The sequence below is a fragment of the Quercus lobata genome, chromosome 12, assembly GCF_001633185.2.
Source record: "Quercus lobata isolate SW786 chromosome 12, ValleyOak3.0 Primary Assembly, whole genome shotgun sequence".
Taxonomy (NCBI): domain Eukaryota; kingdom Viridiplantae; phylum Streptophyta; class Magnoliopsida; order Fagales; family Fagaceae; genus Quercus; species Quercus lobata.
In genome coordinates, this window is record NC_044915.1 from 33,147,256 (window position 1) to 33,167,816 (window position 20,561).

At 37.1% G+C, this 20,561-nt stretch overlaps 1 protein-coding gene and 1 pseudogene across 2 annotated transcripts; one reads left to right on the plus strand and one right to left on the minus strand.

The window, feature by feature from the left end:
• The first annotated feature begins 2,826 nt into the window (after positions 1-2,826).
• On the plus strand, positions 2,827-4,887 carry LOC115971513 (5-amino-6-(5-phospho-D-ribitylamino)uracil phosphatase, chloroplastic). 2 transcript variants are annotated; one of them, XM_031091478.1, is made up of 2 exons: positions 2,827-2,945; positions 3,478-4,887. In XM_031091478.1, the coding sequence occupies exon 2, from the start codon at positions 3,529-3,531 to the stop codon at positions 4,669-4,671; it is 1,143 nt and encodes a 380-aa protein (XP_030947338.1). In that variant the 5' UTR covers positions 2,827-2,945; positions 3,478-3,528; the 3' UTR covers positions 4,672-4,887. The 2 variants fall into 2 exon arrangements, with proteins under 2 accessions (XP_030947338.1, XP_030947337.1); XM_031091477.1 differs by having other exon boundaries at positions 2,828-2,945; positions 3,428-4,887.
• A 5,326-nt stretch (positions 4,888-10,213) lies between these two features.
• On the minus strand, positions 10,214-16,997 carry LOC115971512 (annotated as a pseudogene).
• Positions 16,998-20,561: the final 3,564 nt, after the last annotated feature.

Genomic DNA, 20,561 nt, shown 5'->3' on the forward strand with positions numbered 1-20,561 from the left:
ACAGAGAATTTTTGTCATCCCTACTTTTTATATCAACCTTTTGCAGTGGAGAGGTGCTACGTCCACAACATTTTCACAATAAATCATAGGTGGTTAATTATTATTAGTTTTAATTTGAACCTACTACTGAAATTACTTTTCTATCCCACCAATAACAACACGTAACAACCTGCCACATAAAATTTGTTGTGAAATATTGTAGACATAGTATTTCTCTTTGCGATGCGATAGTAAGAAACTTATTAAATATTTGAGGTAGGTTTTTTTTTTTTTTTTTTTTGGATAAACTTCAATTTGGGGTAGTTGGGTAGTTAGTTGTAACAATTTCATATAGATATTAGTATATTGGTAAGAAACAAAGGGCTTTATTATCACAGCTAACCATTAAGAACCTTAAGAACCTTTTTACTCCAGATTGAAAAATGGAAATGAGTTCGGAAGCCACCCTCATGAAGTTCAACGACCACAGGAAATTGAAGGCAACTCATCCTCCATGTGCCTTGCATGCACTTCATTAAAAAATAAATTATGTTATTAATACTTGTTCTACAAGAGGAAAAAAAGATTTTATGTCACACTTACATAATGGCCTGTTTGGAAGTTTAGAGAGGGAGGAGAGTAGAGGGGAATGGTTCCCCTCCACCTTGTTTGGATGTTTTTAAAATTAGTAAGGGGGAAGGGAGTAATTAGTCCTTCCCCTTATTTGGATGTTTTAAAAATTAAGATGGAGAGGAAAGGAAATTATTAAAATAGACAAATTTACCCCTATTTGAAAATGGACTTGCAACATTGGTCTATTATTAATTTAGAAAGGGTAAATTGGGAAATTTATCTAGTCAATAATTTATCTACTCTATTCTCCCTCCAAATCTCTCCAATTTGGGAGAATTAAAAATGAGGGGTTAGAGGTGGTTGAAACCCCTCCAAACCCCTTCAAACTCCTCCCCCTCCTTCCTTAAAAAACTTCCAAACAAGGTAATTGAATTACTCTCCCTCCCCCTACTCTACTCCCCCTCTTTTTTTAAACTTCCAAACAGTCCATAAGTAACGACACTCTTAGATGGGGACGGATCTCACACGGGAGTGGCACTAAATACCAATCCTACAAGAGTTCCTTCCTATTAACCTATTAAATAATGCAATATGGCAAGACTCATTAGCACATGCTAGTAAAAATAGCACAAAACACCGTAGCTATATGTGTGTGTATATATATTGCAACTTTGCATGTAATACATGTAACCATTAAGATTTGAACATGGGTAGAGTTCTTTCTCTTCCTTCCCTCTATAAAAGGAAGGAAAGTCATGTAAAAAAGAATAAGCAAAAGAAAAGTGAACAAATTAACTAATTTGTGCACATGATTTTCCCTAACATATAACATGATGCCAAATGTCTTTAGTCTATTCTTCTAGCATTTTCATGCTTAAAACTCGTGGAATCACAAATGTGGCTCAAATGTCTGCTCTCATTTCTTTCCTTGTCTTCTTGGAGTCTTGCACTCTAGTCCGGTCACAAACAGATGAAGGGAAATACAACTATACAAGTAATTGCCTTTATATACAAAAGACTTGCACACTACACTATTACAGGCGTGCAAGTAGCAATCAAGAGCCCTCTAGTAATGACCTCTTAAAGTCCGAAACTTTAGAAAGAAGATGATGAGCCAAGTTGTTTTTGTCCACCGTAGGTGATGTTTCTCATTGCTGGTGCATCTCACAATGCGGATGCTCAAAGCTGAGCTAGCTTGATTAGACCAAGTAACTGAGTATCAAATTATTGATTTCATTATATGAAATAAAGGAGAGTATAGAATCATTTATTGGAGTTGTAGAGCTGGTGAGAAAAGCAACCTTGAGAAAGTCAATTCTTTTTTCCTTTTCCTATAAGCTACGTAATTCAATTCTTTTTTCTTTTTTTTTTTTTTTTTTTTTTTTTTGTCAAAATCAAGGAATATTTGTTTATTTCACAATTCTCATTGATAATAATATATGTATCAATAAATCCAACGCCTAATTTCACAGTCAATTTTATAATTTTTTTATTGGCATGTTAAATGCATTTCATGCAAAATATTGCCACAATACTATGAAGAATTTTCATATATTTTAAGCATTTTAAATAAAAAATTTAAAAACTTGTAAATTCTATACAATGTCAAACCTCACTCAAAAAAATATCTGTTACGATGTGCTTAAAAATACAGAAAATTAAAGTCAGACTACTTCAATCAAATCTCTACACTTTCATCACTTATAACTTACCACATAATGAATTGGTAAAAAGTAGCAATCTTAGCATTTGTTCATGGAGGATAGGAATTAGGAATTGCGGTTTCAAACCTTTAAAAAAAATTTAATAAAAAAATTCTAATAATGGCAGTACTTTTTTTATGAATTAAAAAATGGCTCATACGGCTCATTATCATTTCCTTGGTCCACATAAACTAGAATTCTATGACGTGGAATCACCAAATCTACTTGGAGCTATCTATGTGGGCACAACATTTTAAACTGAAACGCCGTGACTCAAACCACAACCATTAGACTCGCACGAGTAATGGGTCAAAGGACTCCTGCCATAGAGGTGCGCGGCTTAGCTAATTATTCACAGGAATAATGGCATTTCTGTAAATAATTAGCTAAACCCGGCGCATAGCTCTAACAACGAAGGAGCGGCTATCATCACAGGCTTGTGGCAAGTGACCCCCCAAACAGCTAATGAATTCACTCACCTACACGTGTCCCTTCATCCGGTGGCTATCACCGGCATGACAGGTCTCCGTTGTCGAAGTTATAAACCACAAAAAAATAGAGACACATTTTTCATTTCTTCTTCAAGAAAGAATTGGAGAGAGAGATATCCATCTAATCCTTCCTGAAGAATCAGACCCTCTCTTTCTCTGTGTGTCTCTAATATCTTAGCCGTCCAATTCTTCTTTAACGGTCAGTTATTTTTCTGTTTTTTCTTCATCTTTTTTCCTTTCAGTTTCTCTTTGTATATACATAGTCATAATTTGTATATATATAGAGATAATAAGAGTTGCTTTTTATATGAAACTTGGTCTCTGATGCATATATTGCTGGAAGTCTTTGTTTTGGTACTATATTGATTTTTATTTTCCTGTTTACACTTCTGGGGATTGAATTTAATAGCTATTTGGTAGTTTATCTTTGTTAATTTGGGGTTTTGGATTAATGGCATATGCATAGTTTTGCTTGAAGGGGATGTTTGTGGTGGTTCTTTGACTATAAAGTTTGTATTTTTGTTGTGGGAAGGCTGCTTTGTTTTTTACCCCTTTGTTTTCTCACAAAAAGATGGTATCTTTAACTAGTATATAAGTTGTTTGTGGTATTTTCATGTGTGAGTTGGTTTTCTGTTAAAGAAGGTTAGACTTTATTGCTAAGAATCCCAGTTGGGTATATAGGTCATTTTCTGTTCAATTCACCAAGAGCTTAAAAGGGTCTGTTTCATTAGGGGAATTTGCTAAATTCTAAGTGGTTTTTGAGTGGTTGACACTTTTTAAGAATGGCTGAATCGATTGCTACAACATCCATTCTTGGGCATCGACCATTGTGTCAAGGGACTTTTGTCAAGGATCTTTCATGCAAATGGAGATCTTTGGGTAACTACTGGTTCCCAATTACAGAATTTCTTGGTGGAAGGCTTGTTGCTTCTCCTACTTTGCCAAGATTGAGAGCTGATCGGTTGGAAATTTCATCAATTAAGGCCTTGGCAATGGAGCTGACTAAAGAGGCATATTCGTTCAGAGAAGAGAGAATTCCTAGTGACTGGAATTATGAATTTGACAATGACTTTGACCGAAAACCTGGTTTGTGGCCACCCGAGAACAAAGCTGACAATCCTTCACTACACAATCCCCTCCTTAGACAAGAAAGAATGGGATCTGGTTGGTTAGGTGCCATATTTGAATGGGAAGGAGTCTTAATTGAAGATAATCCTGATCTTGAGAAGCAAGCTTGGCTGGCTCTTTCTCAAGAAGAAGGAAAATCTCCTCCCCCAGCTTTTATTCTTAGAAGAGTAGAAGGCATGAAGAATGAGCAGGCGATATCTGAAGTTCTGTGCTGGTCAAGAGACCCAGCTCAAGTGAGAAGAATGGCTGATAGGAAAGAAGAGATATACCAGGCTTTACAAGGCGGGATTTATAGTCTACGAGCTGGGTCAAGAGAGTTTGTGAATATCTTGATGCATTACAAGATACCTATGGCATTGGTTTCTACGCGTCCTAGAAAAACTCTCGAGACTGCAATTGGAACAATTGGCATTGAAGGCCACTTTACTGTGATTGTAGCTGCAGAGGATGTTCACAGGGGGAAACCTGATCCAGAGATGTTTATGTATGCAGCACAGCTTCTAAAATATACTCCTGAGCGGTGCATTGTGTTTGGGAACTCAAATCAGACAGTGGAGGCTGCCCATGATGCGCAGATGAAGTGTGTTGCTGTTGCTAGCAAGCATCCTGTCTATGAGCTTGGGGCTGCAGACTTGGTGGTGAGGCACCTAGATGAACTTTCAGTGGTTGATTTGAAGAATCTTGCTGCTATTGAATCTGCTGAATTTGGGCCTGGAGAGCCAGAGTTGGAGCTGGAGGAGGAAAAGGTTGAAACATCTTCATCAACCTTGACAGAATTTGATGATAAGTTCTGGTAACCCCATAAAATGTACAGTTCTATATTCTTAATCTGATTCTTGATGATAATAGTTCTATGTTACTGTGTATAAGAAAAAAAAAAAGAGGGGAAAAAAAGGTGGTCTGCATTGGACTACTTTATTGTCATCATGTATGTACTTTCTATACAATAAGCATTTGGAATTTCCCACATTTCTTTGGTGGTGCTTCTCTCGCAATACAACTTTTAGAACAATTGAACCAATTGTAATTGGAAAATTGATTACTGAATCTTTAATTGGTAATAGGATAGACAGGAAGATGATGAGCTTATTGTTAAAGATGTAATTACCATAAAATCAGTCTCTGCTTGTACATTTCCTAGATTTATGTTAGGGATATATGTTAAAGCCTAAAGGGCACATAGCTTGCTGGTCAGCACAGTATTATTCATTAGACTTCTAGAAAGCAAGAAGTGCCGTTTCTTTTCAGAAGAATATTATTTTTTCCTGTTAAACAAATAGAAACTTCAACATAACCAATCTTTGAAATAATAGAAAACATCTGCTGTTATAACTATAGCTGCTTACTGCATGGCAATTTTTCTTGTGAGATTGCTTTACAGCATCCTGGTTTGTTGAAAAGCTATAGTGATGGTTATATATATTCTTTGAAGATCAGTGTTCATGGGGTTGTGGTTTTCCGCATGCCTCTGTTTTTACTTTTTTGCTGCTGTATGTTGGGCTTCACTTGTCACGCTTGCCAAAAATGTCAAGTAATCCGCAACTATTTCATTCTTATAATCAATTTTTTTTATATAAATAAGCGTGAGCTACTGGAATGAATTGACTTAAGATTTGGCACGAATGAGAATTTATGATCTACTGATGGATGCAAAACTAGTTAAGTGTAGCGGGTTTTACTTAATATGCCTTTTATATAGGGGAAATTATATTCTGTTTTTACCCCCAAATTGTCTCCCCATTTACAATGTCCTCCAAGCTATCAATGGGGGATTGTAAATGGGGTGAAAGTTTAGGTGGAAAAGTGTAATTTGCCCTATATATATAATTTGCCTTTTTTCAAGTTACATTTTTTTTCAAAAAAATTGTTTGCGAGTTTACAACCCTGGCGGATCTTTATCAGGTCAATACTTTGGTGTTTTTGATAATTTTGTGGAGAAGAATGGCCATTAATTTCAAAATGGATCGTTCCGGGAATGATTGTTTGCCATGGTTAATTCAATAAAATTAAGAAGGCAAATACAGACATTCACATTATCGGGAATTATGGTATTTGGAATTTTTTATTATTCTATCGCTTGTAAAGAAAACTTTTTTAAAAAGCTGAAATCTAGCTTTGTTCATCACCTTCATTGTCATTTAAAACATTGCTCTTCTGGTTTCAAAATGGATTTGCAACGTTTCCGCTGTTGTATCAAGCTCATGAATAAGTTTACTCTTTTCTTCTTCTTTTTTGTTTGATTGATGAATTGAAAATATTATTGAAGAAGGAAAGCTACTACATAAAAACCAGAGAAAAGCCACACACACGCACACAAAAGTTGGGGGGGGGGGGGGGGGGGTGGGGGAAGGAGGAGGCTTTAGGAATCCTCTTCCTCCACCACAACACAAAAAGGAGAGGGGCCTGGAAGGGGAAGCCAAGCTACAACAAAATTTTGAAGAGCCCATGAGGTGCTCTGTTAGAACTCCTAAGGGTCCAAGAAAACAAACAAGTATCAAGACAATCCTCAACTACTCCTGTAATATTCTAACTGACAGCATTGGATCTGAGCAAAATTTGGGCCTCTACAGTCTAAACATTCAAGGCAATACCTTTCTACTCGCGCATTTGTGGCTTCAATGGTTTTTGCTACCTGTAATGCCCATTCAGGGCTGGCCCTAGGCCTAGGCCATCGCCTAGGCCCCCTACTAGAGGAAGACTCCAAATTTGGGATAAAATTTGATTTATTTTAAAAAAAAAAAGTTTTTTGGAGATATGGGAAAAAAAAAAAATTAGTTTTACATTTTCCTTCTATTTTTAAGAAGTTTTAAAGAATTGAGTAATGTTTGAGATAAGACAATTTCAAATACATAGGACCTATAAATATGTGTTATTAATTACAAAAAGTAGTTCATAGGAAAATGCTATAAATTTTACTTCACCTTTACAAATTGATGTAACAATTAATATGATTTGTAGACTTCGAGAATCTATTAGATGCATATTTGAATTATTTTTTGTGATGGGTGATACATCTTTATAAGTCTCGTATTGTAAAAAATTTATAATATCCTTAGCATTATTCATTCAAATACTTGTTTATTATCTTCATGAAATATTACTTATCAAATTCCTTGCTATATTGTTTATAAAAATTTTTGCAGTAAAATTTATTATAATTTTAAAATTTTATCCCAAAAAAAGAATATATATATATATATATATATAATATTAAACACTATAATATTATTTAAGTGTAACAAAAAGAACCGATTTGAATATACTGCCTTTAAGGGCAGGCCTACCCCTATTTAAAGGCAAAAGCTTCTGCTAGCACTAGCATACATTCGATATTTTGGATATTGCAGTATTTAAGAGCATCACCAGCAGATTCTTTAAATTTTTGTATTGTCTGAAAAATGAATAGTAATTTTTACCTTTTAACGATCTATTTTTTCAAATACACTTTTCATCAGATTCTCTATCCCATTTTCTATCTCATTTAAATATTATTTCTTTATTCATTCTTTATTCTTCCTATATTCATCCCAACAATTATATTTTTCAATGAAAAGTGTTACGTCCACAACATTTTTTGCAATATTTTCACAACAAAATTTATGTGAAAAGTTGTTACTAGTTCTAATTTGAACCCACCACTGAAATTTTTTTTTTTACTCACAAATATTAACTAATAACAATCTGTTACTTAAAATTTATTGTGAAAATATTGTGGTAATATTTCTCAATTATGATTTTTTTATTCTTTATATTATTTTTTTCAATGAAAAGTGTTACGTCCACAACATTTTTTGCAATACTTTCACAACAAAATTTATGTAAAAAGTTGTTAATAGTTCTAATTTGAACTCACCACTGAAATTTTTTTTTTTTACTCACAAATATTAACTAATAACAATCTATTACTTAAAATTTATTGTGAAAATATTGTGGTAATATTTCTCAATTAGGATTTTTTTTATTCTTTATATTATTTCTCCTTTCTCTCATTTCATTTCATCCATACGCTTCATTTCTTTTTTTCTCGTTTTTCTCCTCCACACATGTTGTCCTATCTCTCTCTCCCCCCCCCCCTCTTTTATTTTCTTTTTCTCCCTCATTCAAGAACATTCTAGCAGCTCTCATTCTCTCTCCTTTTTTTTTCTTCAGTTCTCTCATTCTTTTTTTTCTTTTTTTTACTTGATTCCAGAATATTCGTCCCCAACGCAGTCCAAATGGGTCATCTTCGTCCCAAAGCAGTTGGCCCAACTTGGAGTCGTCACTCATCTTCGTCCCCAACGCAGTCCTGATGGATTAGATGTAATGTTGTCAATTCCGTACCGTACCAGCCGGTACGGCCGGAATATACCATACCGGCCAACAATCCGGTACGCTTGACCCTCCTGTTTCGTACCGGAAAAAATACAGGCCATACCGGCCAATTTCGGGCAATACCGGCCGGTACAGAAAAAATTTCTTTTTTTTTTTTTTAAGTTTTGTAATTTTAAAATTTTTGTTAAGAAAAAATGGTAACTTATTTGCATTAATTTTTAATATTATTTGTTTTTTTAGTATACAATGGTAACTTTTAAGCTTTCTATTTTTTTTTTCCCTTTTAATTGATACTAAAGTTTAAAACCATGAATAATTAGTTCTGAATTGAGGAAACGTTTTATGGTAAACTTTTATATTTATTATAATATATATATATATATATTTATAAATATAAAAAATAGTGGTAAACCCGAAACGGTACATCGGCATTGACCGGTATCCGAAATATATCGTACCGGTAACCAAACCGATACGGCCTCCAGTACGATATTGACATCCTTGGTTAGATGACTTCTGTCTTCTGTCTTCTGTCTTCTTTCTTCTTCTTCTTTTTTTTTCTTTTTTTGCTTTTATTGTTATGATTTAATTAATTTTAAAATTGTGTTTTTGAGTTTGTATTCTAATAATCTGATTATGCTTGAGTTTAGAGATATTTGAGAAAAAGATTGTTATGTTTGTAGCCATTGTGTTTGTAGCCATGAGAGGAGAGAGAAATTATTTTTTTTTTTTTTATTGAGATGTATGACTTTTTTAAGTATAAAAATTCATTTGGAATTGCCATAGTGTTCTCTGTATCTAGAGAAGCACTATAGCAACTTCAAAAAAAATTTGGAAAAATTTTGAATTTAGAGAATCTATTGGAGGGTGAACAGTGGATGAACAATGGAGTTTTCTTTCCAAAAAATAGGTGTAGACTATCTATTGGAGATGTTCTAAGACAAGCCCTGTGCCCATTTCTGTTATCCGCTTGTTTGAAAATCTTTTACCCAAATAAAAAGCATGGGTCATGTCACAATAAGGTCTATGAACCAATCTTATTTCTTGACTATTAGAAAAGGCACATGAACTAGGTTCTGCACAATGGGAAAACTCCTAATCCTGTAGAAGTAATTCTCACATCTCAATCTTTTATTTGCAGGTTCAAGGAGGCTTTTAATTTGTATAAAGGGCACAATCATTGTCAAAGAAGCAGGAATAGAACAAAGGATTGCAGACAAAATTGGCAACTTTTGATAAAGGTAGCAGCTACCAAGAACAAAAGAACCAGAAGGAGTGGAGTTAAAACTCGCCATCAAGCAGCCCAGGAAGCTCTTTTGTTAGCTCTAATGAAAGCAAAGGATATGGGATATCAGAGGCTATATGTTATTAGCAATGATAAATATTTAGTTCAGATTTGCAACTATGTCAAGAAGGCTAGGCTAGGTGGATGGACAGAACCTTTCTTTCAGACTTTAGCAATCTGCACCAACAAGGACTGATCACTAAAATTTTGTTTGTTCCTAGAATAGTGATCCATTTTGTCTTTAGACTTTGCAGACAAAACTACTAGATATCCGATTCACTGTATAAGCTAAATATCTGGACTTCTTTGTACTGCCTTTCTAGTTTAATATATGTTATCCTTATTTACCAAAAAGAAAAAGCACATGAGCTAATCAATTACTTATGAAGTATGAACCTTCAAAAAAAAAAAAAACCAAAGTAATATTGATTCACTTATGGAAATCGGATCATGTCAAATTACTTCAGTTCAGAAAAACGAAATGCACAGAAACTTAAACATGCAATTAATACTACGCAAGCCATTATTATTATTTTGGTAGAACAGTGCAAGCCATTACAGTGACACCGAACGTTTACCTAAAGCATATATGTGACACATAAGCGATCACACAATCACAACATTTTTCTTATGATTTAATTATTAATAGGTAGAGAAGATGATCATCAATGACGACGATGAGTAACTTGTGCGAGTCTGACTCAAGCAACAACTCATTGATTTTCTTCAGAGTACGCAGGTAGCTACATCCGACTCGGCGCTCTTGGGGATCCCATGGCCTTAGCCTGTCTGAGCTCAAACTTCTGAATCTTCCCGGTTGAAGTCTTGGGCAGCTCATCCTTGAACACCACTGTCTTCGGAACCATGTAATGCGCCAACCTTGCCCTACAAAACTCCATAATCTCCTTCTCACTTGGCTTCTTACTCGACCCTTTCAAGCTCACAAATGCACATGGTGTTTCACCCCAGAACTCATCTGGCCGAGTTACCACAGCCGCCTCGTTAATCTCTGGATGCGTGTAAAGCACTGAATCAACCTCCACACTGCTCCAGTTCTCTCCGCCACTGATAATAACATCCTTGGACTGATCTTTGATCTCCAAATACCCATCTGGGTGTATCACTCCCACGTCCCTAGTGTAAAACCAACCATTTTCTTTCAAGCACTTGGAGGTTCCCATTGGGTCTTTCAGATAACCAAGCATCAAACACCCACCTCTGAATACGATCTCACCCATCGATAACCCATCTCGTTTCACATTCATTCCTGACTCTTTGTCCACCACCTCCACTTCACTCATTCCAATAGTCCTCACTCCTTGTCTTGCTTTTTGTTAGAAATACTGAATAATTATATTGTATTTCTGAATCAAAGAATATACATCAGGACCTTTATATAGGAGGCATATGTGTGCAGTACAAGTAAAGTGTAGTACAAGTACAAGTATGCTATACAAGTAATCCTAGCTGAGCCTAAAGCCCATAGCATAATATACGTTAACAGCCCCCCTCAAACTCAAGGTGGATGTGAGACCAGCTTAAGGTTGTCAACCAAATCACGAGTGTGTCCCTTAGGAAGTGACTTGGTGAAGATGTCTGCAAGTTGATATTTGGAGGAGACGGAGAAAAGTTTGAGAGCACCATGGACAAGATGATAACGGATAAAATGACAATCAATCTCGATGCGTTTAGTCCGTTCATAGAAGACATCATTGTGAGCAATATGAATGGTACTTTGGTTGTCACAATAAAGGGGAGTAGCAGAGGATGTGGACACATCAAAATCCTTAAGAAGCCATCATAACCAAAGGAGCTCAGATGTGGTATCAACAAGGGCACAATATTCTGCTTCAGTACTGGAGTGGGCCACAAAAGTTTGTTTCTTACTTCGCCAAGAAATCAAAGAAGAACCAAGGAGAAAGCAATAACCTGTAGTGGACTTGCGATCAGTGGGATCTCCTGCCCAATCAGCATCAGAGAATACACGGAGTACAAGTGGAGACTAAGCTGAGTAGAAAAAGCCATGGAAGAGAATGCCCTTCAGGTATTGAAGAATGCACAGAACAACAGCATAGTGAGTTGATCATAGAGCAGACAGATACTGGCTCATCTGATGAACAGCATAGAAGATGTCTAGACGAGTAATTGTGAGATAAATTAGATTGCCAACCAATCGTCTATAAAGAGAAGAATTAGACAATGGTTCCCCCCCCCCCCCCCGAGGTTGTCAGATACGCATTAAGTTCAACTAGAGTGTCAACAGTCTTGTTGTCAGTGAGTCCAACTCGAGACAAAAGGTCAGAAACATACTTGGCTTGAGTAATATAAAGACCATCTGTGGAATGAGTAATTTCAAGACCCAAGAAATAGCTGAGATGTCCAAGATCTTTCATCTCAAATTGCTGACTGAGAAAATCCTTGAGTTCATGAATGCCACTGAGGTCATCACCAGTTATGATCATATCATCCACATATAGAAGAAGCAAAATGGTGCCTTTATCAGTACGATGAAGAAATAAGGCAAAATCATACGGACTGGTAGTGTAACCTAAGCGAAAGATGGTGGAGCTGAATTTGGCAAATCAAGCTCGTGGAGCTTGTTTAAGACCATAAAGTGCACGTTGAAGATGACAAACCTTATTTGATTCAACAGAGAAACCGGGAGGAGGTTGCATATAGACTTCTTCACTCAAATCCCCATTAAGGAAAGCATTTTTAACATCCATCTGAAAAAGATCTCATTTACTAGCAGCAGCAACAACTAAGAGAGCACAAACAAATGAGATTCGAGCAACTGGAATAAAGGTCTCTTCATAATCAATCCCATACTCCTGTGTAAAATCTTTTACAACAAGATGAGCCTTGTAGCACTCAATGGACCCATCAGAGCGAGTCTTGATCTTATAGATCCACTTACAACCAACCACAGACTATCCAAGAGGGAGAGTGACCAGATCTCAAGTATGGTTTTTGGTTAATACATCAAGTTCCTCTTTCATTGCAATCTGCCATAAAGGGTCAATGGAGGCCTCACGATAGATTTGAGGCTCGTGAAGTGTAGCAAGGGCAGTGTAACAATGATAGTCAAGTAAATGTGTAGGAATGGATCTTACCCTGGTTGAATGGCGTGATGGAATGTCTTGTGGAGGATCTTCAGGCGGAGCAGGAGCAAGGGACCCAGGCTCAAGGTGGGGTAGCTCGTCATTAACCTGTTCATCTTCAACCTGTCTAGGAGAAGCATCAAAAATATCTGGAGAGAAGTCCAAAGGAGGATCAAAAGTATTTATAGAAGGAACAAGAGACTAATCTGGAAAAATTTCTAAAACAAAGGAGGTAGTCAGGGAATAACGAAAATGAGAGAGTTCAACAAACAATTGGTGTTCCCAAAAGACAACATTACGAGAAACATGAAAACGATGAGAAACAGGATCATAACACCTATACCCTTTTTGAGTTTCACCATAACCAAGGAAACAACAAAGTCTAGATCGAGGCTCAAGTTTGTTGTGCTTATGAGGCTGAAGAAGAACGAAACAAGCAGATCCAAAGGAGTGAAGGTGATGATAGTCAGGGGATGACCCAAAGAGACGCTCATACGGAGTCTAATTATGGATGACAACGCTTGGAATGCGATTAATCGCATGAGCAACATGAAGAGCAGCTTCACCCCAAAAAGGGGCAAGAACTTTGGCAGAAAGAAGAAGAGCACGAACAGTGTCAAGAATATGACGAAGTTTTCTTTCAGCTCGACCATTTTGCTAAAAGGTACTTGGGCAAGTTAGATAATGTACAGTGCCATAGGAATGTAACAGAGCTTGAAACGCATATTGAGTATATTCAAGAGCATTATCAGATCGAAAAGTTTTGATACGTTCGGAGAATTGTGTTTCTACCATTTTTGCAAAGTTGTTGTATATTGGTAAAATTTCATAATGAGATTTCATAGGAAATATCCAACTATAATGAGAATAATCATCAATAAAAATAACAAAATATCGAGATCCACCAATACTAGCAACAGGGAGAAGGTCCCCAAACATCAAAATGAATTAACTCAAAAATACTGTTAGAAATGGATTCATTGTTATTAAAAGGCAAAGCTGACTGTTTTCCTAACTGACATGAAGTACAATCAAAATTGTCTTTGGACACAGAACCCAATAAACCCTTAAAAGCTAACTGTTGTACCCGAGAAGATGGTGCATGACCAAGACAAGAATGCCAAAGTGCGAGAGAAGGTAAGGAAGAAATTGCAGCAACAACAAAAACAGGAGCAACAGGTGGAAGATGAAGATTGTACACGGGAAACATACGCCCAACTCTAGGACTGGTCCCAAGCTCCTGCCCCGTCCTCAGATCCCGCACAATACACCCAGAATAGTAAAAAATAAGGCGATAACCTAGTTCAACTAATTGTCCCACAGAGCATAAATTATAGGATAGGTCAGGTACATAGAAGACTCCAGGAACAGAGAGGTTGGAGGTTGAAACAAAACCTAGACTATTCCCATGCATGGTGGAACTATCAGCTATATGAATATTTAGAGGATGTGGTGCAGGGTCAAGTTTGGAGAATAAGGATGAGTGAGGTGTCATGTGATTGCGGTAGGCAAAATCAAAAGGCCAAGTTTGAGACTTACTAGGTAGAACTGATAGAGTAGTGGAAAGAGATGCATTACCAACCATATGAACAGCCTGAGTTATGATCTCCTGTAGTTCAGTGGGAGAGAGGTTGATAGTGGATCCAGAAGACTGTGACTCAGCCGAAATGGAAGCCAATGGAGGAGAAGGCTTAGTATTAGCAACAGCAGCAGTAAATTTGTTGCAACGGTAACAAGTCTCAATGGTGTGGCCAGGACGCTTGCAATAGATGCAGAACTTTTTATTGGTCTGCTTGTGACAATTGCTAGAGCCAGAGGAATCACCTGATTGCTGAGGTTGCTCTATGAGTGGAGCAGTAGGAGTAATAGCCAAAACATTGAGCTTATTCTGGGCTTGAAGGGTTGCAAGACGAGCTTCTTCTCTAACCAACTCGTTCATAGCAATATCAAGAGAGGGAGCAGGACTGCGATTCAAAAGCTGATCTCGAATGGGCTCAAAGTCCTTATGAAGTGACATCAGGAACTCATAGAGGCGAAATTCATCTCTAATGGAAGCATATTGTCAAGCATCCTTTGAACATGCCCAAGTTGGATTAGAAAGGTCAATTTGGTCTCAAATGAAGCGAAGCTGATCATAATAGTCATTGATGGATTGCCCTGGTTCTTGCCTGAGATGATGCAATTCAACCACTAACTGATATTTCATGGATCCGTGAGTAGTGGAGTACCTTTTGGCTAACATATCCCATGCAGATTTGCATCATCAAAGCTGCCCAACAGATTGGAAATGAAGGGAATGGAAGTGTTCCGAATCCATGTGAGGATCATGTGGTTGTGACTATCCCATTCAATCATGCGACCAAGAAAGGCAGTGTCTTCTTCACTTGCTCCCTTGACAGGTATAGTGATTGCACTAGTACAATAATGCCAGAGCATGCGACCCTTAAAAAAACTACGCATAGCTTGAGACCAAGATAAGTAATTCTTGTTCCCCTCCAATATAGCATTGATGGGGCGAGGAAAAAAAATATCATTTTTATCCATTTAGAGACACAATATGCAAAAACAGACTGTAAAAATGAAATCTACACAAAAAACTAGGTAAGGAGAACCTAAACTACAAAAGTCAACGGTCAACGATTAATGGCCCAGTCAAAATCAACTATCAAACCCTCAAAGTCAAAAGATGACGTCAGCGGCTGACGCAAGCAAGTGACGTCAGCAACGGTGCAACGAGGGCTAACGTCATTAGTGACGTCAACAAAAGGGTTGAGGCGTGTGACCTAAGATTGCAACGCGTGGGAGCGCGTGATAGAAAACCCAATTGTGTAGTGGCGCATGGAAGGTGCGTGGGGCGCGTGATCAGCGGAATAGAACCTTTGGACGGCGCGTGCAGTCTCTGATGGTGTCGAGGCTTCCACGATTGTGTAGATCAGTGCAAGACGATCTCAGTGGTACCTTCACAAACGTAATCGGAGCAATATTTACAGCGGTGATGCAAAGGGCAGTGGTCTGTGCAGTGTGAAACTCCTTAACGACGGCGGCTGCAAGTCCGGAACCCAGGGACGAAGGCTGGATGACGTCGGAGGTTCAACAGCGAGAGGCTGCAGCGGCTATTGTGATGGCAGAAGCGATGTTGAAAAGGGAGTCACACTAATAAAGACAAGACTGCTAAGAAAAGGTCAGAGCAGTGGCTCTGATACTATGTTAGAAATACTGAATAATTATATTGTATTTCTAAATCAAAGAATATACATCAGAGCCTTTATATAGGAGGCATATGTGTGTAGTACAAGTACAAGTGTGCTATACAAGTAATCCTAGCTGGACCTAAAGCCCATAGCATAATATACGTTAACACTTTTAACCTCACTTTCTCTGTAGTAGGAAGCTTGTTCGACTCTGATTTCCACGCGTATGAAACTACAATACTACCTGTTTCAGTCAACCCGTACCCATGACTCACTACAAAAACCAATGACTCGGCTTTATGGAGTATAGTAGCTAGTGGTGGAGAACCGACTGTGAGTACTTGAACCGGGTTTTTGAGTGGTTTGGCGGTGGGAGAGTTTGATAGCATGTTGAGCACCACAGGTGCACCACACATGTGAGTCACATTGTGCTTTTCAATCAAATGGTAGATAATGGTGGCGTCGAATCTACGGAGGCAGATGTTGGTACCACCCACTACTGTCGTGCCCCAAGAGAAACACCACCCGTTACCATGAAACATAGGTAGGGTCCACAAGTAAACTGGTTGTTTTGGTATGGACCAATCTATGAGTCCATCAAGTGCCGCGATGGTTGTTCCTCTGTGGCTATGGACAACTCTTTTTGGAGCTGAGGTTGTCCCAGACGTGTAGTTTAGGATCATCGGGTCCCACTCACTCTCTAGTCGGACCCAATTAAAGTTAGGATCACCTTTCTCTACCAGACCTTCGTAAGTGTCATGGAAATCATCTATCGATGAGATCTCATCATCAGTGATGAGGATGAGACATGGGGGATTCACGTGTTGTGGGAAGAGAGAGATGGCTTCGAGGATGAGAGGGAGTGAGAGATAGTTAACGAAGACAAGCTTAGATTCACTGTGAATGAGGAGAGTAGAAACAGTGCGAGCTTCGAGATGAGTGTTGATGTTGCTCAAAATGGCACCGGACATAGGGACTGCAAATTGAAGCTCGTACGTGGCAGGGATATTAGGGGCTATGACGGAAACCACGTCGTGGCCCCTCTTGATGATGATGCGGAGTGATACGATTGATGAGGCTAGTTGGAGGCATCGACGGTGAGTTTGAGACCAGGTGTAGGTAGTGTTGTTGTAGACAATAAAAGGGCAATTGACATACACAGTCGCTGCTCTTTCTAAGAAACCTAATGGAGTCAAAGAAGACGACTTTGCTGGCCTTGCTTTTAGTTCTTCCATTCACCAATCCACCCACCGATACGCTCACGGCACAGACACTCACTTACTGTCTCTAACTCAAACACGCATAGCGACTCCTCTCTAAAGGTCCGTTTAGATAGATCTTATTTTGCTAAAATTGAAAATTAAAAACTAAAAACACTACAGCAAAATAATTTTTAAATGTGTGAATAATATCATGGGACTCATTTTTAATGAAAAAGTAGTTGAAATGTGAGATTTGTGGGACCGTGAACAGTGCATGGTGCACTGTTTACGGGAGAATAATCAAAAGTTACGGCTACTGTTCACGAACAGTAGCCGTAACAGTGTATGAAGCTCCTGAAACGCGTACTAAAAAAAATAAATAAATGAGTAAAACACAAACGTAGACGCAGAATAAGTGTATCCAAACCCACACTAAGTGTGGGTTTGGATCCGGTTGTTACGTTTTGCGTTTACGTGTATTTTTTTTTTCTCTCTGTTACTGTACACGTGTTTAAGGGTCAAACGACTACTATTCATGAACAATAGCCATATATTGTTGACTTTTCAGTCCCTTTTATCAATTCCGTGGGTCCCATGAACAATACACGAGACCCATAAACTTCACTTTTCAACCACTTTTTTATTAAAAATGGGTCCCACGGTATTATTCACACATTTAAAAATTATTTTGCTACAATATTTTCAATTTTCAGTTTCAGTAAAATAAGTTCTATCCAAATGGACCCTAAGTATATCCTATTTCCATAACATAATTTTCAACTCTCACACCCTAACATGACTCACACATAAAGGAAAAATACAATACATCAACATCATGTTTCGATGACTTAACATGAGTCCTCCCCTCAAGTGGGGTCCACCCTCACGTGTGAGTGGGAGGACTCATGTTACCTAAACATGATGAGTTTCCTCCTCCACTGTGTTTGGATACTTGTGAGAGACCGCGCCCCTAGCCCGTTTTTATAGGATGTTGGGCTAAACCCACGCGAATGGGTGGAGTCGTGTTATTGCCACTCAAAATGGAGGTTCGACTAGTTATATTTTCCCCCTTAAATTAAGGGTTTTACAATGGAGTCGTCACTTATTTAATTATTGGAAAAATAAGAAAACCAAAATTGAAAAATTCCTCATTTTATTAATTTGTAATTGAATTTACATTGATCATAAGAAAATTACATGGCTTTGGTCCTAGATACAATCTAAGATAAAGTATATGGCTTTGTTTCCTACTTACAATCTAAAAATTGAAAATTACATGGATAAGCATTTGATCTACTAACCCTTGATCTAAGCTCGGAGGCTATGTTACAAGGTGGGAAGGTGTTAGGCACCCACCTTGCCCGGTGAAACCGGTCTTTTAGACTATGGTGGTCAACATTTTATATCATATCATCCAATATGTTATCAATCAATTTGCATGTTGAATTTAATATGTGTGCATGTGATAAACCCTAATTCAATTTATTAAGCATTGCATTTGGATTGAAAAATAAATTCTAGTGAATGTGTATGGATGGTGATAACCTAGATTCAAGGATTTGAAAGAATTATTAAACAAACATATTTTTCATTTTTTTTTTATGTGGATTTAAGATTAAATCTAGTGATATGCATGAACATGTGATGAACACATAAGAACAATTAAAAGCATTCAAACATATTCAAGGGAATTATCATACTTTAATCTCAAATTCTCATCATGGCAACATAAACAAACAGTTAGGGAAATGAATTATACCTTCATGCAAGATCCATATGGTGGAGGAGGGAACTCTTGATGGAGGTCCCAAGGGTGGAGGAAAAGAAGAGTTAGGAGAGGGAGAGTGAGTCTCACTCAATACCTTGAGTCTTAGGAAGACCAAGATATGATAAGGCTACTCAATTTCACTAGAACTCAAGAGAAAAGAAGAGATGGGGGTTTTTTGTGTCCTTTGAAATGAAAGAGAGGAGGGGTTTATATAGTAGTGATAGAAGAAATATAAATGGAAGGTCATTTAATGAAGAGTGATAAAGAATCATGAACCTAGACCTCATTTTAGCCTTTGGAGAAATTTGGTGAATTAAATGTGGAGATTGATGAAAGTGAGAGCAAGCAAAGTTCGGTTTTCCCGTAGCTACTATAACAGCCTGTAGAGCCAACTTTGAAAAATCATATCTGACTCAATTCTGATCGGAATTGTCTCATTCTTGTGCTCAAATTGAAGCCCCGGATGTCTAATTTCTGAAAAAATTAACCTCATTCACAAATTCAAAATATTCTGAGAGATATTGATGAAATAGTGAGCAGAGATCATTTGTTAGAAAATGGTTTCAGCACAATTAACTTTAATAGGTCCCAAATTAGCTCCCAATTAACATTAAATAGCTTCAATCACTCCCATTTCAAACTTAACTGATTCCAAATTTACTCTAATTAAAAGATAATTGCACAAATTACTCATTGAATAATTAATGTTTAACTATCTAGTTAATTAGATGTGTGCAACCCTATCATATAATGTAGTCCTAACCAATCAAATTATGACACATCATTGATTTCAAATTGATTATACTTATAACCAATTGAAATCAATTGTTCATAATCACATATAGTCGGACTCAATTTGTGATGGTGCATCTCAGCCATTAAAACTTGATTTGATAATAACTTTCAATCTGATGGTCCGATTCGGGCTTATGACCAATCGATTTAATCGTTATAACATCAAGATCATTTTGATGAAATGAGATTAAAGATCTAATGACCATAATCAAGATGCATATTTTTAAGATGAAATTACCCTTTTACCCTCCATATGAGGTTAAATACAGGTTGCAAAATAGGGTGTCAACAATACTACTTATTACTAAAAACTAAAAACTAAAAATATTGTAGAAAATTAATTTTTAAGTGTGTGAATAGTGCCGTGAGACCCATTTTTGAAAAATTTTTTGCTAAAAAAAGTACTTACAAATTTTGTGAATAGTGCAAAGGACCCATTGGAAAATGTGGGACACCGCTGAAAAGTGCTTTTCAGCACTATCGAAACATACACTTGGCGTGCGTTTGCCTAGCACGTTTGTAGTGTTTTACATTTTAAAACTGGGACCCACGACACTGTAGCAATTTTAGCCAACAAATGAAGACTCACGGCAGATTATTTGCTACTGTTCACGTTTTAAAATTATTTTGCTACAGTATTTTCAATTTTCAGTAAAATAAATGGTATCCAAACAGACCCTTTATGTATGAGTTATATTTATGGATGTTGTTTATTACATATATTTACACACAATCATCACAAAATTAGTTCATATTTATTAAATACATTTTTTTTTTTGATGAAATTTATTAAATACATTTTACTAAATACTTTTTAAATATCTATATCTCTAATCAGGGATGGAGCTGTTCATTGTCTAATGGGGTTGTGGCCCTCCCCCATAATTTTTTTTAAAATCATAATAATACATGTATTCTAAATTTTTTTAACATTTAGGTCCAAGATAATTACTCTTGGCCCCCCTCTCCCCAAAAATTTACAAATTGGCCCTTAGAACCCAATCAAAAAATAAAAGCCATCACTTTAGTTGATG

Coding starts and splice junctions, on each gene's coding strand:
- LOC115971513 (XM_031091478.1), top strand. CDS start 3,529: ATGGCTGAATCGATTGCTACAACATCCATTCTTGGGCATCGACCATTG.